This window comes from Xyrauchen texanus, chromosome 25, assembly GCF_025860055.1.
Source record: "Xyrauchen texanus isolate HMW12.3.18 chromosome 25, RBS_HiC_50CHRs, whole genome shotgun sequence".
In the NCBI taxonomy this organism is placed as follows: domain Eukaryota; kingdom Metazoa; phylum Chordata; class Actinopteri; order Cypriniformes; family Catostomidae; genus Xyrauchen; species Xyrauchen texanus.
The window spans coordinates 32,329,415-32,354,775 of record NC_068300.1 but is presented as its reverse complement, the minus strand read 5'-3'; the positions used below and the strand labels follow the sequence as shown (position 1 = coordinate 32,354,775).

At 36.5% G+C, this 25,361-nt stretch overlaps 1 protein-coding gene across 4 annotated transcripts; it reads left to right on the top strand.

Annotated features, from left to right (window-relative positions):
• The first annotated feature begins 1,700 nt into the window (after window positions 1-1,700).
• Window positions 1,701-24,207, top strand: LOC127618354 (glucose-6-phosphate 1-dehydrogenase). 4 transcript variants are annotated; one of them, XM_052090724.1, is made up of 14 exons: window positions 1,702-1,736; window positions 2,347-2,379; window positions 8,286-8,407; window positions 15,370-15,407; window positions 15,495-15,603; window positions 15,690-15,907; window positions 17,080-17,238; window positions 17,427-17,552; window positions 18,233-18,326; window positions 19,774-19,960; window positions 22,035-22,270; window positions 22,619-22,695; window positions 22,824-22,916; window positions 23,003-24,207. In XM_052090724.1, the coding sequence occupies exons 1-14, from the start codon at window positions 1,715-1,717 to the stop codon at window positions 23,091-23,093; spliced, it is 1,605 nt and encodes a 534-aa protein (XP_051946684.1). In that variant the 5' UTR covers window positions 1,702-1,714; the 3' UTR covers window positions 23,094-24,207. The 4 variants fall into 4 exon arrangements, with proteins under 4 accessions (XP_051946685.1, XP_051946684.1, XP_051946688.1 ...); XM_052090728.1 differs by lacking the exon at window positions 1,702-1,736 and adding an exon at window positions 1,762-1,938; XM_052090725.1 differs by lacking the exon at window positions 2,347-2,379 and having other exon boundaries at window positions 1,701-1,736.
• The last annotated feature ends 1,154 nt before the right edge of the window (window positions 24,208-25,361 follow it).

Here is a 25,361-nt window from a genome sequence, read left to right as displayed (position 1 = left end):
AACACCAACAGGTGAGCCCGAGCTTCTTATTACGGGTAGGATACCTGTTATAATTTTAATACAGCTGCCTATGTAGGCTGCTATCCAGTTTACTTCCACTAAAAGTCACAAGCACTTCCAGTAAGAATAAACTTCCCTCCCTACCTCTGGTTATGAAAAGGTTACATTTATACTGTGTGCATTATATGACTTGTATATATTCCCAGCATAAGATTAACTTCCTGTCTGGTTGTCCCTATGTGGGGTTATTCATTATTCTATACACTTGAAATATGATCATAATAAGTCACCGCCCGAGGGGCCTGTGATCTCATTTACATATTTGTTTACAAGCGTTTATATCCTGGTGTGTCTCTCAGGGTATGCTGTCATGTATTATGGCGTGTTTGGACTTCGGTCCCCAAAAGCGCTTGCTGCAATGTCAAGTGAACTGAAACTATAGGGGTGGGGCTCAAACACCATTGCCAATCAAAAGATTGGCGTTGTTATATAAGGGCTTCAGCTAGGTCATCGAAGGAATTCCCCAAAAGGTATTTACTGCAATATCTCATTCCCTTCATCTCAGGGAACCGAGATTACATTTGTATGTAATGTAAAGTATGTAAAGGCAGCATAAAAGTAATTAAGTGTGTTAAATCCATATTTTTAGAAGTGATATAATAGGTGTAGGTGAGCAAAAGATCAATATTTTAACCCTTTTTTACTATAAATTTCCACTTTCACTTTTGACATTCTTCTTCTTTTGTTTTTGGCGATTCACATTCTTCATTCATATTGCCAGCTACTGGGCAGGGAGGAGAATTTATAGTAAAAAATGACTTAGATTTGTATCTGTTTCTCACTTACACCTATCATAGATATCGATTTAACCCCTGGTTGTTTTGAACCTCTGTATATATTACTTGCCGCCTTGTGCTTTTTGGACCTTTAAACTGCTGGTAACCATTCACATGTATTTTATGGACCAACAAAATTCTAAAAATCTTCATTTGTTTTCAGCAGAAGAAAGTCATAAACATCTGGGATGACATAAGTGTGAGTAAATGTGAGAGGATTTTCATTTTTGGGTGAACTATTTCTTTAATTTAGCGATTCGTGGAATGACCCAATTAAAGACCCCTTCATGTAAAAATATAGCAAAAAAGTGAAGAAAGGGTACCCACACAAAGTATACATTTTAGGGTTAAATGGGCAATTTCCCAACAAGAATGAACATCAATGCAAGGTGAGGCTAATGCTTAACAATAGAACAGGATCGAGAATTTATATTTATTAGCTTTTTTCTCGTTAACACCACTTTAACAATGTAAAAAATAACTTTGAATCGCAAGGTTATTTCTTTAAACTAATGAAATCCAAAAGGATAATTGACTTGTTGTCTCTAAAAAATAAGTTATTTATTGTACTTTATAATTTCCTGCAATGTCATCCTGATATTCTTTTATAACTCGTGATTTTTTTTTTCTTTTTTAACCCATTCTTATCTGTAATGAATGTTTTATTAGACATCCTCGTGCGTGCTTCTTTTTGGATCTAGGAGCGTTCAGATTGTTTGCCATTGCAGCTTTGAGCTGTCAGTCTTCGACGCGCGTGGGTGGTGGCCAACGAGGTCTGGTTATGATCCGTAAGCCACTCCCATTTGCATTATTTCTCCGCCCACGTCTCTATTTGTCATGCGCAGTTGCGTGTTACGTCATATACAGCACCAGCGGTGATGGGCAGTCGAGCAAGCGCTGGTGAGTTTCGCTCTACACCAATAAAAATCACCGAATTCCGCCGTGTCATTTGAACGGGGAAGAAGGAAACTGCTTTAAAGAAATGTCGCTTTAGCTTGTAGTTACCATCTCTCCGCTGACACACAACGAGCCTCTACCACTCTCGTTAAGTTTAGACTTTAAATCCTGTCATTGTTTGCCTGTTTGATAGACAGCACTAAATGTAAGTAGCACGTTTTCCTGGGTGAGTGTTGGATTGTGCTGTGCATAAACATGCATACTGTCTGTTTCCTTCAGCTTTTGTCTCTCTTGCCTGTAACCACAACTAATCTGTTATCTATTAGTGTGTGATGTTATAACAATAGGCGAGGTATATGACTGGATGTTTTAATAAACATATGAGGCATAGAATATGTTGTGAATGTGGTGCATCATATTAAATCATTGAACAGAGGGAAGCTACTTGTCTGAATATGTTCAAGCTGTTATTCCAGTGGCAGGTTGAGCCCTGTTAAATAGGGGATTGGACGGAGGATTGTGCTAATATCATTATAGTAAGTTCAGACTGTGGGAGGTTGTTTTTGGAGACGTTTATGTGTGTGTTTGTGTTTTGTTCCCCTGTATGCTACAGAGAGAGCACACACTACAGTCCCTGATCAGAGTGGTAGGACATATGTTTATCATTTCAATGCAAAAATAGTTGTAGAAGATGTCTAGATGTGTTTGACTTGTGCATGTATTTCTATTAATTTGAATTAACTATCAGAGCAGCCTTTATTATTATTTTGTGTGTGTGTGTGTGTGTGTGTGTGTGTGTGTGTACAGAAAACATACAAATGAGAAATTGGACGTTAAAGGTGCACTGGTCTGGATGAAGCATAATTTAAAATCAAAAGTTTTCAGTTTCAGATGCCATTATAGAAATCTAGTATCCACAGTCAGTCATGATTACTTTAATCAATGAGTGAAAGTGTCAAATAACAGGACGGTTACTGAGATTAAGTGAGTAGTATTCAGCTGGTCATGTGATTCTAACATGGCAGCCCCCATGTGTGGACCCTCTCCATGTACAATAAAACAGCTTTTATAAGGTTCCTGATATGACTGAAGTATTCATTAATGTAAGTAGTCATGATTTCCTACATATATTGCAAAATTACAATTGATGTTTTAAGGAGTAAAAAAATCTTGTTTCATTAAATCTATTTAATGGCTTTAAAAATGTGAAGTGCAGTAACCATCAAGTAAAAGGTACTAACATAATTTGCACCTTGAATACACGTGACTGTATGTCACTGAATCATTACAAAACACATTTTTCAAGGTATAAATAATAATTTTTCTTTTAAGTATATAATGAATTTTTGAGACCGGAATATCAAAGATTTGTTGGGTACTCAATTTTGACTAAATGTGTTTTCTTAAAAATGTCAAAATATCTGATGTATGGTTTTTCATTAAAGTTTGAAGGGGTCCTCTCCGTTTATGTTTTTCTTTGCAAATTACTGCAGAATGGTTTCCTGCATGTTGGTTGGATACACCACATTACTTTTTTTTTTTAAATAGTTTTATTGCTTTTTTGTTATTATTATTTAAGAAAAATAAAGATTATTCCAAACTTTGGGGGGGTTTTTTTATTTTATTTTTTAAGAATTTCAGCTTTTAAAGGGCACCTATTATGGCATTTAAAATTTTCCTAATATTGTTTTGGGAGTCCCCAACAACAGTTTTACATGCATGCAATGACAAAAAACACTTTTGTTGTCTTATAATATGCATTTATGTTTACCTGATTTGCTCACCGACTCCCAAATGATTCGTTCAACGACTCATTTTTCCAAACCCCTCCTTTGCGTTAAAATGACGCGAACACAGCACAAGGTTCGGGCTATACTTGTGTGGTATAGTTGTAAATATAAACTCTAGCCACTGATTCTTCACATGCTCATCCCTGGGCAGTGAAAAAAAGGTCGCTTTTGATATGCACTTCAGAACACATCGTCTTGTTGTCGACATGATGTTTTCAAGTTTTCCCTGGTGTCTGCGCGGGCAATGAGTGGGCGCGGCCAATTTGATAATTTTTCATCTTGACGTCACAACGAAAAGGAAAATGACTCATTGGAAAAACGATTCATTACATTGACTCAGAGTCGACTCCTACTTTTGAGAGACAATAACTTTTTTTACGGTGAACTTTCATATATAAAACTTTGCAGGATGTTTTTGTTCACTTAAATCTATGTTATACACTACATGAAAGGTAATTTTCAAAATTCCATAATAGGTGCCCTTTAATGAAACTTATTTACATTTGTAAATATTTGACTTAAACTGCAGACAAAATATGAAAATGACAACTCTAAAATGAAAACCATTATTGTTGAGGTGTATTGAGATTATTGTTTTGTGATTTGCATTTATGTATTTCTAATAACTTAAAGGGATAGTTCACCCAAAAAGGCAAAATCTCTCATGTACTCACCGTCATGCCATCCCAGATGTGTATGACTTTCTTTATTCTGCTGAACATAAAGTATAATATTGGATCAATATTGAAGTCCTTTTTACCATAAATTCTCCTTCCTGCCCAGTAGGTGGCAATATGCAAGAAGAAAGTGAAATTGGAGATTGATAGTAAAAAAACATAAATATTGATCTGTTTCTCACACACCTTTCATAATGCTTCTAAAGACATTGATTTATCCACTGGAGTTGTATGGATTACTTTTTTGCTGCCTTTATGTGCCTTTTGGAGCTTCAAAGTTTTGGTACCCATTCACTTGCATTGTATGGACCTACAGAGATGAAATATTCTTCTAAAAATCTTCATTTGTGTTCAGCAGAAGAAAGAAAATGAGCTTGCCATGTCCTTGACCTGGTATTGATTATGCCATTATACACTCACCTAAAGGATTATTAGGAACACCTGTTCAATTTCTCATTAATGCAATTATCTAATCAACCAATCACATGGCAGTTGCTTCAATGCATTTAGGGGCGTGGTCCTGGTCAAGACAATCTCCTGAACTCCAAACTGAATGTCAGAATGGGAAAGAAAGGTGATTTAAGCAATTTTGAGCATGGCATGGTTGTTGGTGCCAGATGGGCCGTTCTGAGTATTTCACAATCTGCTCAGTTACTGGGATTTTCACGCACAACCATTTCTAGGGTTTACAAAGAATGGTGTGAAAAGGGAAAAACATCCAGTATGCGGCAGTCCTGTGGGCGAAAATGCCTTGTTGATGCTAGAGGTCAGAGGAGAATGGGCCGACTGATTCAAGCTGATAGAAGAGCAACTTTGCCTGAAATAACCACTCGTTACAATCGAGGTATGCAGCAAAGCATTTGTGAAGCCACAACACGCACAACCTTGAGGCGGATGGGCTACAACAGCAGAAGACCCCACCGGGCACCACTCATCTCCACAACAAATAGGAAAAAGAGGCTACAATTTGCAAGAGCTCACCAAAATTGAAGACAGTTGAAGACTGTAAAAATGTTGCCTGGTCTGATGAGTCTCGATTTCTGTTGAGACATTCAGATGGTAGAGTCAGAATTTGGCATAAACAGAATGAGAACATGGATCCATCATGCCTTGTTACCACTGTGCAGGCTGGTGGTGGTGGTGTAATGGTGTGGGGGATGTTTTCTTGGCACACTTTAGGCCCCTTAGTGCCAATTGGGCATCGTTTAAATGCCACGGCCTACCTGAGCTTTGTTTCTGACCATGTCCATCCTTTTATGGCCACCATGTACCCATCCTCTGATGGATAATGCACCATGTCACAAAGCTGGAATCATTTCAAATTGGTTTCTTGAACATGACAATGAGTTCACTGTACTAAAATGGCTCCCACAGTCACCAGATCTCAACCCAATAGAGCATCTTTGGGATGTGGTGGAACGGGAGCTTCGTGCCCTGGATGTGCATCCCACAAATCTCCATCAACTGCAAGATGCTATCCTATCAATATGGGCCAACATTTCTAAAGAATGCTTTCAGTACCTTGTTGAATCAATGCCACGTAGAATTAAGGCAGTTCTGAAGGCGAAAGGGGGTCAAACACAGTATTAGTATGGTGTTCCTAATTATCCTTTAGGTGAGTGTATATTATAAATAAGTGAGAGTGTATTGGTCTGTACATTACTTATTGTGGCATCACAATTTCTTCTGCAATTTTCACCATTTTTAAATGCCTCTTCTCCAGTTCACTTAAATAGTTTTGCGGAGTTACACATGAAAGTGAAAATATTCTGTGTATGTCATAAAAATTGCATGACTAGTAATTATAGATGAAACGGTATGAAAATTTCATATCAGTATTATAGTGACCAAATTTATCACGGTTATCAGTATTTTCGTGGTATTGTTAAAATGTGCTGGAAATTGTCAAAAAGTACTGATACACACTGAAATCATTTCACTAAGTTTTATATTGAAAACCTACTCCGTAAACAAAGGAAAAGCAAATGTATCATTATTAGTGTTGTTACAATATACACTTGCGGCCAAAAGTTTGGAATAATGTAAAGATTTTGCTCTCATGGAAAGAAATTGGTACTTTTATTCACAAAAGTTTCATTCAGCTGATCACAATGTATAGTCAGGACATTAATAACGTGAAAAATTACTATTACAATTTGAAAACATTTTTCAGAACTTCTTAAACTAATTCAAGGAGTTCATCCAAAAATCCTACACATGCAGCAATGACAGCTTTGCAGATTCTTGACATTCTAACTGTCAGTTTGTCCAGATACTCTGGTGACATTTCACCCCACACTTCCTGTAACACTTGCCATAGATGTGGATGTCTTGTGGGGCACTTCTCACAGTCTAGCTGATCCCACAAAAGCTCAATGGGGTGAAGATCCATAACACTCTTTTCCAATTATCTGTTGTCCAATGTCTGTGTTTCTTTGCCCAATCGAACATTTTTTTTTGTTTTTCTGTTTCAAAAGTTGCTTTTTCTTTGCAATTCTTCCCATAAGACCTGCACCCCTGAGTCTTCTCTTTACTGTTGTACATGAAACTGGTGTTGAGCGGGTAGAATTCAATGAAGCTGTCAGCTGAGGACATGTGAGGCGTCTATTTCTCAAACTAGAGACTCTGATGTACTTATCCTCTTGTTTAGATGTACATCTTTACTTCCACATCTCTTTCTGTCCTTGTTAGGGTTAGTTGTCATTTGTCTTTGAAGACTGTAGTGTACACCTTTGTGTGAAATATTTATCCATCTTTGACCAATTTCAAGCATCATCTAGCCTTCATTTCTCAATGATTGACTGATGAGTTTCTAGAGAAGCTGTTTCTTTTTTGCCATATTTGACCTAATATTGACCTTAAGACATGCCAGTCTATTGCATACTGTGACAACTCAAAAACAAACACAAAGACAATGTTAAGCTTCATTTAATGAGCCAGATAGCTTTCAGCTTTGTTTGATATAATGGCAAGTGATTTTATAGTACCAAATTAGCAATTTAGCATGATTTCTTTCAAATAGTGATTGTGCTGTTTTTTACAACATTAATGTCCTGACTATACTTTGTGATCAGATGAATGCCACTATGGTGAATTAAAGTACCAATGTCCTTCCGAAACAGCAAATCTGTACATTATTCCAAACTTTTGGCCACCAGTGTAATTATTATTTTACACACACACACACACACACACACACACACACACACACACACACACACACACACACACACACACACACACACACACACACACTCAGCCAGTCTATCTTCTGTGTTGCATTTGAGTATATGCAATGACCCCATGGATAATTCACATAAATACAAATGAGTTGTAAGACAGTGATGGTAATTACAATGAGCCCAACAACTGGCATAAATATTGTGGTCTTGCATAGGAGTATATATTTTTTTCTCTTAATAAAACTTTTGCAACCAAGTCTAGGATTGCCTACATTACATAAGGTGTTATCGTGTGCAATGGGTGAATGGAGTCTGTAGACACACAACATATACAGCAGCAGAATAACGTGTAGTGTTTTTACTAGAGTAGGTCACACTAAAAGCTTTAGTTTACATTATTGACAAGCTATTAGCAAGTTAGACATACAAACCTTGACATTTTCCCCATTCCGAAGTCCTCACATCTCTCCAAGTTTATCTTACCTTGCATTCGCTATAAAGTAGTGGGTGGTGGTCACGAAGATGACTTGAGATATTTGAAGTGTTGTCCCCATTTGAAACTTTTTTTGCATGTTCTGCAGGCAGGGTGACCATCTTTGATTAAGTTTCCCTCAGCACTCTTGTAAACCCAAAAATATGACCACACTTCAGATTTGGTCCTCTAGAAGGCTGAAAAATAATGGTACGATGATGTACAGCTGCTAGTCTTTCTGCTTGAACTATGCTGCGCTTACATTTCTAATACATTTGACACCTTACTGTGTGCGAATGGGGCAACCTTGGTGGAAGTGCTATTTTGAAGAACAACTGCTATGTGTGTCAATGTTGTGGTGTGTTTAGTTGCTATTTAATGTGACTGTTTGATCAGATCTGTGTTTAAGCATTTTCCCGGCCTCTTCACAGACAGGATGAGCACCCTTCCCCTCTCTCGATCTGAAGTGTTTGGGCAATTGAGAAAAGAACTACATGATGATGTGGAATTTCACCAGTCCGACGCCCATATCTTCATCATCATGGGTGCCTCGGTGAGTCTGTTTGTGTGTGTGCATAGTTATCCTCTTATTTTAATTTATCTATAGCTTTATTAGTTCTTAATGGAACAAAAATGAATTAAAAGATGTGGTTCATATTTCCTACAAATCCTGGTTTGATGTGCTGTATGTTTTAGTTATGTAGAAGTACCATATACTTTAGCTTTACAGTGCTTTATTAGGATTTGGAATAAATCTAATGAAAACTAGAACTCTGATAGATGCTGAACAATAAGATATAATAAAATAAGATTAAGATCATATATTCCATGCATGATAATTATAAATAAATAAGAAAAATGCTCTTTAAAATGGATTTAGATGTAGTGTAGCATGTCGCACCACAGGACATGTCAACTTCCCAAAAAGTATTTGAGGTCAACTACTTGGTCAGTTTACACTTCTGTTTGGCTTCATTGTAATGCTCTTTTTTATATATATATATATATATATATATATATATATATATATATGTGTATGTGTGTGTGTGTGTGTGTGTGTATGGATATATATATATATATATATATATATATATATATAAATACTCTTTCTTTTTGCTAGCTTTTCCCTGTACCATCTTGTGTACACAATAAAGGAGAACAATCTCCTTGGTTTCCTCTAAATTGACCATGATGTGTTTTGCAAAAGGAAGTAAAGCTGAAATTATGCAACTAGGGAAGGACATGTGAGCTTATGCAGTATTAAGATAGACCGTACAAGGCGGATGAGTAATTCAATTCAGTTCATAGCTCATTAACACTTTATGGCCTTGAAAAATTATTGACCATGCCAATCTAAAAGCAGAGCTCTGATTGGCTGGCCTTGATGACAGTCTTGTCACCCTTTTATTAGGATTTGGAATAAATCTAATGAAAACTAGAACTCTGATAGATGCTGAACAATAAGATATAATAAAATAAGATTAAGATCATATATTCCATGCATGATAATTATAAATAAATAAGAAAAATGCTCTTTAAAATGGATTTAGATGTAGTGTAGCATGTCGCACCACAGGACATGTCAACTTCCCAAAAAGTATTTGAGGTCAACTACTTGGTCGACTTCTGTTTGGCTTCATTGTAAAGCTCTTTTTATATATATATATATATATATATATATATATATATATATATGTGTATGTGTGTGTGTGTGTGTGTGTGTATGTATATATATATATATATATATATATATATATATATATATATATATATATATATAAAATAAACACTCTTCCTCCTTTTTTGCTTGCTTTTCCCTGAACCATCTTGTTTTGTACCCTTTTTATTAGTCCATTTTTACACACACGCTTTGTGAAAAGAGCTTTGTTATACTCTCTGCTGGCTTTTCCTGTTCTGTTTGTTTGGGTTTTTAACTAGGAGAGGTGCTAGTGAGCTGGATTATGCAATATCACTCACTGTCAGCACTTTTCATTCAGCAGGAGTGGAAAGAGAGAAGTGAAAGGGTTGGTGTGTGTGTGTGTGTGTGTGTGTGTGTGTGTGTGTGTGTGTGTGTGTGTGTGTGTGTGTGTGTGTGTGTGTGTGTGTGTGTGTGTGTGTGTGTGTGTGTGTGTGTGTGTGGCATGGAGGGGATTTTCATGGTCAGGTTAGCAGAGTGTTGAGACACACAGGCTTATGGCATAATGTTAAACAACTATGAGTCCTGTTCCTGTGTCAAAATACATATGCTCGCAACATCACCTGATTAGACTGATCTTGAGTGACTTATAGCACTTTGGTTCCTGGTCTATCACATACAGTCAGTACGTGTGCTTTAAAAGTTTGATTTCAGTGAGACTAAAATGTCTTCTTAAAATGTCATCTGAAACTTCATGGCACAAGCTGGTGGGTTCTTTGAACTTGTTATTTGTTAGCCAATCGGCTCGCTCACATGTGATATGTGAAGCCAATCGGCTTGCATGGTGTAAGCTGATGGGTCTTTTGACATGTAATTGGGTAGCCAATCAACTTGCATACTCTCATTGTCTAACATTTTAAATTGATCAGTTTTGCAGATAAGACAGTTTCACTGCAGCATGCTGTGAGAGGTTTCTTTCTGAAACCCACCTCCACACACTCTAGATCTACTACATTGGGACTGAATGTATGTCTTATTTGTGCAGAAGCATTTCCTACATGCTTGACATAGCATTTCTATGGGTGTTCTAGCAGTTGTGAGTCTTCATACTTGCTCTGGAGTAGCAGAGTAAGTCCTTCAAAATCTGTCATAGGTCTTGCTAAATCTTTCCGAAAGTTGCCATGACTGCACTGAAATTTTACTATTTTTGCAGAGTACATTTTTGCTGACCATCACCCGTTTTTTGCAAAGTCACATTAACAGACCTAGATAATGTGATTGTAGCTCTGATTGTCCAGCATGTATACATGTTAATCGGACCACAATTGGAAGGCAGAGGTGACACGTAACATGTATTTAACCTGCGTATTTGTCATCCTTCTAGTATCTGATTATGCATTGTGTCAGAAGAAGGCTTCCACTTGACTATGCAAAGACTCGCTGTTGCATGATTTTAAATGCATGTAAACATATTGTGTGACATATTGTATCTGCACTCCTCCCTAAAAATCTTCAAAAGTGTTCTGCTGAAGAAAGAAAGTCATATACATCTTGGATGGCATGAGGATGAGTAAACCATAAGAGAATTTTCATTTTTGGCAGAACTATTCCTTTAATACAGATTACTTTGAAAACAGCATTTATGTTTCGAAACGCCCTCTGTCCACACTACCATATTCAGAAATCTTCAAAAGTTCTTCGTCTACATGGAGACGTCTAAAAACACTTAAATCCTCTCACAGAGCATCCGTTAAAACGAGCTTGGGTCTGCGTCATTTCCGTCGGTTGTTCATTTATGAATATTGTACAATGTTAATCTTTAACAATGCTATTTAACAGGATATTAGGCACAAAACCGCTGTAAAACACATTTAAATGGGTCACATGACTAAACATGCATCGTTTTCGAATATATCTGTCTTCCCAGTCCACACTACAATGCGTAAATGTCATTTTCAAATGTATCTTCTTGGGAAAGCATTTGTGAAAAGTTCAGGCCAAAGGGCAAAACATAGAAAAAAGCATACATTTTCAAATGTATCCGGATAAATGTAGATGTAGCCTAAAATAAATGGGTACTTTCAGAATTATTATCTTTATACTAACCCCTGAAGGACTCGTCAGGAATGGGTATATATTGACTGCTTCCTTGTGACAGTCATCCCATCAGAAATCTCCTTCTGTCTCCAGACAAAGGCTCTCTTCATTCGCTCTTCAACAATGTCAGCCTCTGGCTGTGTCCTCCTAAACTGAAACTGCATAACTTTCACATGTCTCTCTATTGAGGTAGTATCCTCTCCAACAACATCCATGCCCTTCTCCAGAGACCTAAATAAAAGGAAAAATAAAGAATCCGGCATAATATTCTTTCAAATCCCTAAGCAGATTAAATGTAGTTTTGTAAAAGACTACAGATATGTTCTCACCAAGGGCCTTGTTGTAGTTTGTTTGCAATTGCTTGCATCAGTTTGCAAAGTCTTTTTTCGAATGACCAAACATCTGTTTAAGTCTTTTCACTTCATTATCATCAGCCAAAGGCGTCCACTCAAATTTTAATTTGTGTTTCTGAGACATGTGCCATGTGTAAAATATAATGGAAAAAAAATTAAATAACAGTGCATAATATGTAGGACATTAAAAGTAAGACTACTAATAATAACCTGTCTACTCTGATCTCCATTGCCCTCTTTGTCTTTTTTGAAGGGGTACCTCAAAGTCAGGGTCCTAGCCACTCTGACATACTCTTCATTAGATGGATACCTGTTAAAAATATTGTAATGTTAGTTTAGCATTATATGTGGATTTTAAATACCAAATTTAGTGTAAAGCTGTATAATACATTGGGACCGTTATTAAGAATACTTGCATCTTAAACTGAGCAGTGCTTTCAAACAGTGTCCTTATGATTTTTATTTGATCTGATTTAGGAATATTGCATTCTTTTCGGTCCTGCTTAATCTGAACATCTACAGGGAATTGATGGGCTGAGATTACTTCAGGTAAAAAGACAGCAATTATGCAAGTAGATAGGGCACAAATGTCATCTTTGTCAATTCATACACTAAAAGAAACTTATTGAGCACTACAGTACACAGTAAAATTATATAATGTTATATTGTGAATGTAAAATTAAAGGATACATGGGAGAATTGCAAATAACACTGATACTCTTTCGAAGCTAAATAGCTCTCTGAAATGAATGAATGAAACATCATCATATATCAATAACACATGCCTTGTTCCAGCTGAAGACTGCAAATGGGACTCTTCTGGCATAGTTTCAAGAGTTAATGTCACCGTTTCCTTCATCTGTTGTACAAATCAATGGAATTTTGCGTGCTTTTTAAACGATCCCTCAAAGAGGTATGAAACCATTGACTCTGTCAGACCAACATCAACAGTCTCTCCATCCACGTCATTGTCTATAATATGAAAGAGATGACCCAAGATAAGTTTAATTATTTAACTAGCTTTCAAAGTTAAGCAACACCTAAACCAGTGGTTCTGATGCTAACAAGAACCACTTCACAGACTTCTATATTTTCTATCTGCTGACTGACTCCAACAACTATCACTAGATTTAAAGAAAAATATTTAAAACACAACATAAGGATGTTTCAGCATGTAACTAAATGCTCAGTTCTTCTTCTCTTCTTCCGTGACTTCTATGCCGAACCGAATGATCTCCTTTATTAAGTGAGCTGTAGACATCTTCCCAAACTCCATTCTAGAGAGATAAAGAGATGCCGGGGTTCATTGGAACTCGGCTGAGGGAACCGCAAAGTGTGAATCTATTTCTCACTGACTTGAGAACCGATAGGCGTGAGCCAGGGACATTTTCTTAAAGAGACCACAACCACATTAATATTACATGTTCAATATAAACGCACAGATTTGTTATTATAGTCCTTTTTATATTCATGCTGTTGGCTATTTATGTATTTTTTCATTGTTTAGTTTTTTTTTTGTAAAGGGTATATAAATAAAATATACTTTATGACATATTCTAGATAGGCCTATAGACTTTTTTGTTACAAAGGTACAAATATGGACCTTTAATATTTGAAAACTAAAGTATACCTTTCTAACTCATTTGGGTACATATTTGTGCCCTAAGGACTTATAGGCACAGTTATTTATTTGGTCCAAAAATCTTCCTGTGCTGTACCTTATTTTCCCTGACAGTGTGGCTTTAAACAATTTGAGCTTCAGGATGGATTTCACTTCATAGTTTTGCTAAGATTCGTTATTTCTGATACTGATATCGTATACTGCGGGGGAAAAAAAGAGGCCTCATGTATTTCATAACTTTCTGGACGACCACATGGAGATATGGTTGTACTCAAAGAATGGCTCTGTCTGTTTGGACTCATTTGTTTATTATAAAATGTGGTGAATTTAAGACATTGATTTAAGACATTGTTCAACCAAAATAATATGTCAATTAATTTTTGTCAGTGAATAACATTTCCATTTCTGTCTTTTTGTTTTTTCACACAAAGCTATTTTAAGGCTTCAGAATATAGGACACAAGTTGTATGGACAACTTTAATGGTGCTTTTTGGAGTTTGGCAATAAATCACCATCCACTTGCATGGTTTTGGAAAACATCAGCTTGAAAATCCTGCAAATTATTATCTTTTGTGTTTCATAGAATAAAATAAATAATAGTGGTTTCAAATGTCATGAGGATGTGTAGATGATAATGCCATGATCGTAATCAGAACAAATACATCTGGTTTAACTGGCAACCCTGTGTTTTACTGTGATGGATTACCAATGTTTAAGGTTACAGTCTCTGAGGTGTTTGAATGGATTTTGTCATGTCACCCTTACTGAGTGCTTTTCACTTCAGCAAACATTGAAGTCACCAATAGATTATATTAGATATGGACTAATAGATTTGATAGCCCTATACAGCATATCAATATAAATGGGACTCTCCCGTAATTGCATATCTAAGGCTAGACAAACAGAATTTTGCTGTCTCACCATGTATCAGATAGGAGTGAAATAAAACTGAGGTCACTGACCATCGAGTCAAATTGAGTGCAAGTGGTATTATGTAGGATTCAGATTTTTTTTTTAATTAGTTGTTTAAAGTGTCATCTTTATAATCAGCTGTCTTTGTTCATGCTGCATTGTAATTTTAGATAAATATATCTGTGTTTTAATACCTAGTGAGCTGCCTATTTCAAAGGGGTGTTTCAATGTATGTGTGGTGTATAAAAATGCCTTCTAGGTAGGCAGATTTCAGTGGCAGGAGGTCTTAACAATTTAAGGGGGAGGGACCTGTTTACTCTAGAGAGGATTTTGCACTTTTTTTTTTTTGTCCAATAAAATGCCCTTGCGTACAATATAAATCATCAATATTTTCATGGTCCATTATCTAGTAAGAGAGACCGTACATCTTAAATGTGTATAAACTTTGCTAATGTTAAGAGTACACTAACTTATAGATGAACTTAAAGCTAAAATCACATCCTGGTTTATTTTGATAGGGTTTTTAATGTCTATTTTGGTTGTTCTGTTGTAGTTTGGTATATAACTGTTTGCTTTACTGGTGTAGTGTTACAATAGTCGAAAGATTCCCAACAGTATTTTCATTTTGTGGGTTGCCACATTTGAGGCAGACTTGTGAAATTACTTCTGTTGAGCAACTGTGGTTTTTGGCTGGGCCCATGTTAACCGTTCTGTTTTATCATTTAGCACACAGTATTTTACATGAATCATCAACCAAATCATATAATGCTGATCTCAGATCAGCTCTGCTGTTTGACTTTTATATAATGTAACTGGTAGATGGAGAATGTTGTAAACTGCATTATAAAATGTTTAGCTCCAGTCCTGGATTCTGATTCGATGTGCTCTCTTTATAGGGGGATCTGGCCAAAAAGAAAATCTACCCAACATTATGGTGAGTACTCTGTCATGACATGCTTTTATTTTGAAATTGAGCTCTTTTTTTGCAAGTGTTATATATTTCTCTTTCGCTGTCTGGAAGGTGGTTGTTCAGAGATGGGCTTCTCCCTGAAGAGACTTATTTTGTGGGCTTTGCTCGTTCTAACCTGACCATGGATTCCATTCGCTCTGCCTGCATGCCCTACATGAAGGTCACATTTAACAGAGTTTTATCCATATCTGTTCTTGTCCATATACAGCATGTGTGTTTTTCAATATCCCGTTTTCACCACTTTAGGTGGTTGACTCTGAAGCAGAACGCCTTTCTGCATTCTTTAGTCGGAACTCATACATCAGTGGGAAGTATGTGGACGAATCCTCTTTCGCTAACCTGCACACCCACCTGCAGTCCATACTGGGAGGAGCTGAAGCCAACCGCCTTTTTTACCTGGCCCTGCCACCCAGCGTCTACCATGACGTCACCCAGAATATCAAACATCACTGCATGAGTACCAAGTGAGGAGTAGCCACATTAATTTGGGCACATTAATTTGACTTACCTTGGGCTAGTAAGCTACCATTTAGTGACCACCCAGACCACACAAGTAACTGCACATAAAATCTCAGCGTTTGACTAGTAACCCACCAGACATCCCTTTCAACTACATAGCAAAACCCTAGTGACCACCTAATAAACCTTAGCAACTTCAGACATCCTTTAGACGTCCATACGCATTCTGGTTCGGATGCATCAACCCTGCCGACATCTTGTAATGATCAAAAAGGAGACCTGTTTGAATAAGTCAGTGATGGAGATGCCTCAGACTGCTGCGTTGTTTAGAAATGGTTCATTGCTAATTTAAAAAATGTGTTCCGTGATCTATGGAGAAATTTATTTGGAGTTTGCTATGAAAATATTGCTTCGGAAGTCACAGGAATTTTGTATTAAGTAGGATTTATTTACAGGACTAACAATTGTTAGTGTGAAAGTGTTTTCATATTTATGGTTGTACTTATTCGAAGTCAAAAGACTCTATAATATAAATAGAACTTACTATTTGAATGATTGCTGTTATATGATTTACTAATAAATATATGATTTGAATAAACAAATTTATTAAGGATGCTTTTGGAGCTAGAATAAATTATGACCCTATCCATCCTGTAGCTTTTATGATCCCGAGCTTCAGGCAGAGCACCGATTGTCATTATATTTAAGAGCATTTTGCCAATATTCTGTTTAATTTTGAAATAATCTACAATATTTTCGGCGAACCTAATCTTGTGACAGTTGGCTGGAAATGACTGTTGCAGATGCATCTGTAAAATTATTTGTCTTTATGGACAGCTCTTGACCTTTTCTTATCTGGCGGACTCACCAACGTATTGCGTCTTGTAGGAACAGCTGCTAATGCACCATCTACGAATAGATATCTATAGTTGCAATGCCTTAGCAGCCACCCACATGCACAAGAACATGCGCAATAACACAAACGTTTTCAGGCCTACTCCAACATCATGATGGCAGGATTGGCACTGACCAGTCGCATGTCCTTCCAAAAATGTAGTTGTGATGTTAGAAGTTATAAGTAATTTCTAAACTAATATATAAGATAAATATCTGAATATTTTGGTTTGTCCTAGTTAAGGCCTTTTTAAAACGCATCATGTATTTGTTTGATTGGCAGAGGCTGGAACAGAATAATCGTGGAGAAGCCATTTGGACGTGACCTGCAGAGTTCAGAGGAGTTAACCAGTCACCTCTCTGCTCTCTTCACTGAAGACCAGATTTACCGCATAGATCACTACCTAGGCAAAGAGATGGTCCAGAACCTTATGGTTCTCAGGTATGGTTCTTTCCCTCCCTCCCTCTCTCTGTCTCTCATTCTTTTAATCCCTCTCTGCCTTCTGATATTCAATGGCTGTCACACACAGTTGTCATTTGCGCATAATTAAGGCTTAAACTCCATGAGGAATCTCTTGCTCCATATGTGCTCCATTAGTCGCAGGATTCCATACTCTTTTCTCCCCACAGGTTTGGAAACAGGATATTTGGGCCCATATGGAACCGGGACAGTGTGGCCTGTGTAGTTCTGACCTTCAAAGAGCCATTTGGCACACAGGGCCGAGGTGGATATTTTGATGACTTTGGGATCATTCGGTTAGTGAAAGTTTTCAGGCTTTGAAGTGTTCAGTAAGTGGAAATAAATTCAGTATACATTTAATAATGTATAATATTAAATAAATATTGCATACACCTTTAAGGCTGCAGTGTCATACAAAAAGGAAAATGCATGCAGTGGGGTCCAATAGTCTGAGACAACATTGAAACCTTAAAATAAATGTATAGGATTTTGAATCTGGAAGAAATTGTATGACATAAAATCAAGAAATATTTAAGATTCTGCACCATTTCTAGGTCACTAATCAAGTGTCAACAAATTTGTGACATTGACCATTTTAACTCCTTAGTTTAAAATGTCAGATTTCCTTGCCTCCATTGAAGCACATAAGATGCTCTTTGGAACATTCTCAAATCATGCTGGATATCATGGGTCATCAGGTTTGGATTTTCAAACTCATGCACATTTTTCACTTTAACAATGTCATTTGCAATGAAAAATGAATTGAATTAGAAAAATGCAAAAGAGACTCATTTTTATTAGTGGCCTCAGACTTTCAGACCCCACTGTATGCTTTCAAAATTAAACCACTTGGTGTTGCTGCATGAGGTGCAGTTTCCCTGCAAAGGCTGAGTTGATTTTAATATTCCAAGCTAGCATGACCTGTAAATGAATTAATTCATTTATTTTTGTCTTTGTCATCTGCCTCTGTTTTCAGTGATGTGATGCAGAACCACCTGCTGCAGATGCTCTCTCTAGTTGCCATGGAGAAGCCTGCTTCCACCAGCTCTGATGATGTTAGAGATGAGAAGGTAATGAGCCAGTCGACCAATGAACTGTGTTCACTTGTCCCTTGCAGCAGTCATCTTCCACTTATCTAAATGATCCCGAAAATCAAATATAGCCATCCATTGTTGCTATCTTCCAGTTAACCCTCACCATAACTGGTCAGTGGTTTGTAACAAGCATAAGATAAGGTCTTGGTTTAGTGTTATATTTTGGGATATTGTAGAACTTTTTATTAATACTAGAATCATTTTTTAGATATTCAATATGGGTAATACATGCATATGTTTGGAGCGTACTGCTTGGTATATTGTTTACTGTATTTAGTGCAGTGTGCTCTGGTTGTATACTGCACATTTTGACAGATGTAGTAGGTCATCTGGGTATTATATGCATACAGAAAATTCACACATTATGCATAGGATACATTAGAAGTAGATCGAAATATCGGTTTTGCCCATGAATCGGTGCCGATAGTTTCTGTTTTAACTAAAGGTTTTCTGCAGATATCAATGCTGATAGATACCGATAGTTTAAAAAAAGTGGCTAGTGCTATAGGCATCTATAGTTATTACGGCTTGGTATAACAGCACCCTCAAATTCAAATAAAACCATCAATGGCACCTTGTTGCTGTATCTAAATCTTTTATTATTGACAATATTCACCCATATTTTTATCCTCCCTTCAATACATATTTTGATTAAATGGAAACCTTATCTGGTTTTATATATATATATATATATATATATATATATATATATGCTATAAACACTTAAATTTGGTTAATACTTAAATATTAGCATTGTAATGGAATCAAGTCTCTACTTATTTCAAAATAGTAGTCCTTGGTGTGTTTCAGGCCTGTTTATAGTTAAAAGTCCTGCTTTATGCACCAAATCTTAATTTTTTCTGGTTATTATTGGGATTTTGGTTAAATAGCATCTGGGATTTCATTTATTTTCAACCCTTGTAGCCTCTTTGTGCCCATCATAGTAAGGAAAGAATAAAACATTTTTAAACATTCTATAAATTGCAAAAGCTATCGGCGGAATAATCCGTTAATCTGCCTTTCCCACCACCTTATTTATTGGTATCTGTAAAATCCATTATCGGTCAACCTCAAGTAGACATAATACATTGAGTCTAATTTTTTTATTTTTTATACGTTTAGTCATTTGGCAGACACTTTTATCCAAAGCAACTTGTGAAATGAGGAGCATAAGTAATTCATAAAACAAAAGCAAACAATATCCACAGTATCACCCTGCTATGTTCTAATTGTAGCTGGAGTAGTACAAAAGGTAGAGCAGAAGAAAGACACTAAAGGGGCACAGAAGAGTTTTTATGTGTGTGTGTGTTTTATATATATATATTTACTGTAAATATAGAATGCAAATGCTTTGATACTACCTCAGAGTATGCTCCTGTCTGTGTGTATCTTGTTTTAAAATGCTCTCTATATCCCTCTACAGGTGAAGGTTTTGAAGTGCATTGAGCCGGTCTCTCTCTCAGATGTGGTGTTGGGTCAGTATGTGGGAGATCCAGAAGGAGAGGGTGATGCAAAACTGGGTTACCTAGATGACCCGACTGTTCCTAAAGGCTCCACTCAGGCCACATTCGCCACAGTGGTGCTTTATGTAAAGAATGAACGCTGGGATGGTAAGTGATTGTACTTAAAATCGATGTGTGTCATTCTTTTTTTTATGTTACAATACTTTCTCTTATCTTGTCTTAATATTCATAGTAAACTAGTAGTAAGCCATTTGTAGGTTGATTGCATAAAAAGTGTTAACAATGTGGCCGTCACTGTAATATTGGCTCAACCAATAGTGTGAGTTTGAAGCGGGACTATCCGATTAGCTGACCAATGGCAGATGGAAGAAGTTTTTGGGCAAGCTGTTTGAAAGGAGTAATTATATTTGCAATTCTGTTTGGTTACACTAGCGTGTAGTTGTTACACCCTTCAGCTTTTAAAAAGCATTTTTGTTTGCTTTGTTTTGCAATTTGTTTTCTATTGGCTTAATACTGGATATATTCATTATATTCCTGGGAATATCATGGAATTTTAAAATGGGGATTTCCAGGACTGAAAAAGTTTCTCTAGATTGCTCTTTGTGAATAAATTGTAAAAATGTATTTTAAGAAATCCTAACTCCGTAATCTGAATGACTGGGAATGTAATGGAAATGGAAATGATTTGGCTGAAAATTGTGAGAACACTGGAAAATGTTTGAATGGATTTGCCACAAATAACTGCCATAAGGTGGCTCAAATCCCTAGCTCATTTCAAATAGAAGGGTTTGATGGCATTTTAAACAGTTAATATCTATAATATGTGACATCATACACCGATCAGCCACAACATTAAAACCACCTGCCTAATATTGTGTAGGTTCCCCTCGTGCCGCCAAAACAGTGCCAAACCGCATCTCAGAAAAACATTCTGAGATTATATTCTTCTCACCACAATTGTACAGAGCAGTTATCGGAGTTAATGTAGACTTTGTCAGTTCGAACCAGTCTGGCCATTCTCTGTTGACCTCTCTCATCAACAAGGCATTTCCATTCACAGAACTGACCCTCACTGGATGTTCTTTGTTTTGGCACCATTCTGAGTAAATTCTTCAGAAATACTCAAACCAGCCCATCTGGAAGCAACAATCATTCATGTGATTAATTAGCCAATCGTGTGGCAGCAGTGCAGTGCATAATCATGCAGATATGGGTCAGGAGCTTCAGTTAATTTTCACATCAACCATCAGAATGGAAACAAATGTGATCTCAGTGATTTGGAGTGTGGCATGACTGTTTTACATTTACATTTATGCATTTGGCAGACGCTTTTATCCAAAGCGACTTACAGTGCAATTATTACAGGGACAATCCCCCCCGGAACAACCTGGAGTTAAGTGCCTTGCTCAAGGGCACAATGGTGGTGGCCATGGGGTTAGAACCTCTGACCTTCTGATTAACAGCCCTGTGCTTTAACCACTACGCCACCACCACTCCTGAGTATTTCTGTGACTGTTGATCTCCTGGGATTTTCACACACAACAGTCTCTAGAATTTACTCTGAATGGTGCCAAAAACAAAAAAACATCCAGTGAGGGTCAGTTCTGTGGATGGAAATGCCTTGTTGATGAGAGAGGTCAACAGAGAATGGCCAGATTGGTTCAAACTGACAAAGTCTACATTAACTGCTCTATACATTTGTGGTAAGAAGAATAGCAGGGTTGGCGCTGTTTTGGCTGATCGGTGTATATACACACTATGTGGCTTATACAATATCTGTACATCATACTGTGTATGTGTGTGCAAATCTCAAATTCTAAACTCAATGGAACTGATGCAATAATTAGCAAATATTTACAGTCATGGCCAAAGACCTTAAATTTCAACCTTGTTGATACTTTATTTAACCTGTTGCTATTTCTGGAATATTACAGTTAACCTTTGTGTTTTAATAGAACGGTCAATGTAACAGAATGTAAGAAAGAAGGTATACTAAAACTACTGTTCTTGTCAAACATATTAATTAGTTTGCTAATATTATGCTGACATCGAGGAGCGATACATTTTTTTTTTTTAAATGGAGTGTCTACATTGAGCAGCTTGCAGAAATTTGTGGCAAAGAATGTTAAGGAATAATAGAAAAGTCTGAGGAGTTTGAAATGACATGAGTGCGTCAGACCATTTCACTCCTGACTTAAATTTGCTTTCTCTCTCTGTCTAGGTGTTCCCTTCATTCTTAGGTGTGGCAAGGCTCTGAATGAGAGGAAGGCAGAGGTGCGGTTGCAGTTTACTGATGTTCCTGGAGACATCTTTAGCTCTCATTGCAGACGGAACGAGCTGGTGGTGCGTGTGCAGCCTAATGAGGCCATCTATGCTAAAATGATGAGCAAAAAACCTGGAGTCTATTTCAGCCCTGAAGAGACCGAGCTGGATCTGACCTACCACAGCAGATACAGGGTAACACAGACACCTTTCATACAGCCTTTCAAATTTCAAGAGCATTCTTTTGAAAAGATGAAAAAATAACGTTTTTAATGTGGCTCAATCTGGTGGATTTGTGACATAAACATAGTAAATTCAAGCCCTGGCTCAACATACAGGCCAGTTGTATTCACAAACTCTCATGTGGACTGATTCCAGTGAAGCTGTGAAGTTACTGTGGAGCTCTATATGAACAATGAGAACACATTTACAATCGCTTGTCAACCACCTAAAACATGCTAGCATATGGGTAGCCAGTTTGGTTAAGACCCACTTGCATTTTCTTCAAGAAATGTAAAAATCTTTCTGTTGTCCCTTATTTAGGATGTTAAGCTGCCGGATGCCTATGAACGCCTGATTTTGGATGTATTCTGTGGCAGTCAGATGCATTTTGTTCGCAGGTGAATTTACCACCATGATCTCAATGTATTGCTTTAGATGTTATTGGCACATTAGCATGATTCTAATATGTTATGAAAACATAATTATGAAAGCACCATTGCTGAAATGTGCTTGTTTGCTTTTAAAGCGATGAATTGAGGGAAGCCTGGAGAATCTTCACTCCTCTTCTTCATAAGATAGAGAAGGAGAAGACACCACCCATCCCATACAAATATGGAAGGTAAAACAAGTTTATTTTTACAAAGCTATTTTCCAAGATGTCAGGTGTAGCTTATCTCACACTTTATATGGATTTCTCTCTTGCAGCCGTGGTCCTGCAGAGGCAGATGAGTTGGTGCAGAGGGTGGGTTTCCGGTACGAAGGAACATACAAATGGGTGAACCCACATAAACTGTGAAAGAGAAGCTGAAGCCTGTTTTAAAAAATAAAATAGAAAATCAGACCAGGTTCAGTGCCTGAAATAAGAGGAAGAAAATATGGCTCAGGCACTTTAAAATGTATTTGAAAACACACTCTGTGTAAGCACTGCATTTAAAACTGGACCAAGAAACAAAATAAGCAAGCAACTAGTTTATTATTTTCAAGTTATGCTTTTAGATTTACAGTTGAGTTATAACCAGCTCATTATGACATATAGTTCTTATAGACATATAGATATTCTCTGACTTATTCAATGTGTATGTCATTGAGCTAAACAACATTCTGTCGTAAAGAGACTTTATACTGTGTTGTCATTTCCTCTGTTCAAATTGTATTCTTAATTCCTTAAGATCAAAGCTTCTATTGTGCATTTCACTTTCCACAGGTCTTAAATATGCTGCTCTTTATGACTTCACAAGTTTTTATGGGCAGGGGGGCAATTTAAATGGCAAATCTACCCCTGCTATGATATTTGTATTGTTCATTCATGCAGCTTTTTCTGCTGCTTAGAATACATATGTCATTAGAATATTATTACAGCACTGTCAAGGTTAAACATTCCAACATGAACTATCGATTCCATATTTAATGCACGTGTGCGTGTGTGTGTGTCATTTATTGGATCAATGAAATCATACTGTCTTAATGTGCCCATTGTTAGGCTTAATTAACATTTATTGAAGCAGATATTACATGCTACATCCCTCCGTAAATACTTTTACAGCATTCTTTAACAGTAAAAAGTGTTAAATCTTTATCAGATCTCTCAGACCTGGTTTCTTTCTGCTTGCTATTGTTTCTGTCAAGTCAGACATTTATACCAATGACAATAAATACAGCTTGTTTTTGTTATGTTTACCTGTGTAAAGAGGATTGATTTGAGAGCTGCGTCTCTGAATGAAGGTTCTGGCAAAACTGAATTTTAGAGATGCATTTATCAGCAGATTTGGGGAAAATCTAGCTTTTTTTTCTTTTTCTGACACATCTGTGAGCTATTTAACTTTTTTCTGAAAAAGTTATACCCTTTTGTTTTCTATTTCATTATAATGGATAACTACTTTTACAATAAAGCATAGTTAAGATGCCTCAAATGTGTCTCATTGCTTCGTTTTTTTTTGCTGTCTGATCCTTTCAGTTCTTATTTTCCTTTTATGTTTGAACTGCCAAATTTGAAATATAACTTGTTGAATATCTGTTTTTGAACTATTCATTTTCTATCAATAATTAAATGTGCCTGGAGATAAATCATTAAATAAATGCACCCATTAAAGGGACACTCAGTAACTTTTGTCTTTGTGTCATCTTGGACTTACACTGACACCTAGTGGTTTGGATGTTGCATCATTTCAAATCAATAGTTTTCAATTTCAGATAACATTGTAGAAAATGTAATATTCACAGTCAGTCATGATTACTTTAATCATTGAGTGAAAGTGTCAAACAACAAGATGGTTAATAAGATTGAGTAGTATTCAGCTGGTCATGTGATTCTATGTTTTATCATTAATTCATTTCTGTATGTAGTTTCGTATTTATTTTAATTCGTACAACATGAGATAAGTCAATCAAACATCAGTAGGTGAAATTTTATGTCACAATTGGCTGATCATTGAAAAAGTGATTTGTTTGACTTGATATGAATAATTACACTATTAAATTTTCACAATTAATTCGTTAACCCTTGTGCGACCTTCTGGACATTTTTGTCTATTTCATTTTAGTGTTTTCAATCATTTTGGCTGTGTTAATGCCATACATTTTGCACATTTTCAGGGGAATTTTGATATTTCAACCTCAGTTCCTATAATACTCTATTTCAGTTGGGACTTTTTTTGTCCTGAAGGTCCTGAGTGTACACCCATTAAAACAATATTTGATCTCTGTGTCATTGAAGTATAAAATCATGAATTCTATGATATTATGCTTTCATAGCAGAGGATCTCGCTTTTAGATCTTTCAAACAATTTGCTGCCTCTGCTATCGACCTTCTTTTTGCCATGTTAAAACTGCAAACTACCGCCAAATCTTTGCACTTGAGTATCTACCTGGTAGAGCCGTTGACATCTTTCGTTAGCATGTTTATACATTTTTTTTATTTGGAACTGCACTAAGAAACAAATGAATGATAAATAAATGTGGAATTAAAAATCAATTTTCCATTTCCTTAAGCAAATTTCCCCAACAATTTATTCATGTTTTATATTGTATTCATTTTGCATTGATCTGTGCATTTATTTATTATTTG

Bases quoted from the DNA above. Each gene is read 5' to 3' on its own strand.
- LOC127618354 (XM_052090724.1), top strand. From the start codon at position 1,715: ATGGGCAGTCGAGCAAGCGCTG. The intron at 15,908-17,079 runs GTGAGGAGTAGC...TTTGATTGGCAG, and splicing joins CATCACTGCATGAGTACCAA to AGGCTGGAACAGAATAATCG. The intron at 22,271-22,618 runs GTAACACAGACA...TCCCTTATTTAG, and splicing joins CCTACCACAGCAGATACAGG to GATGTTAAGCTGCCGGATGC.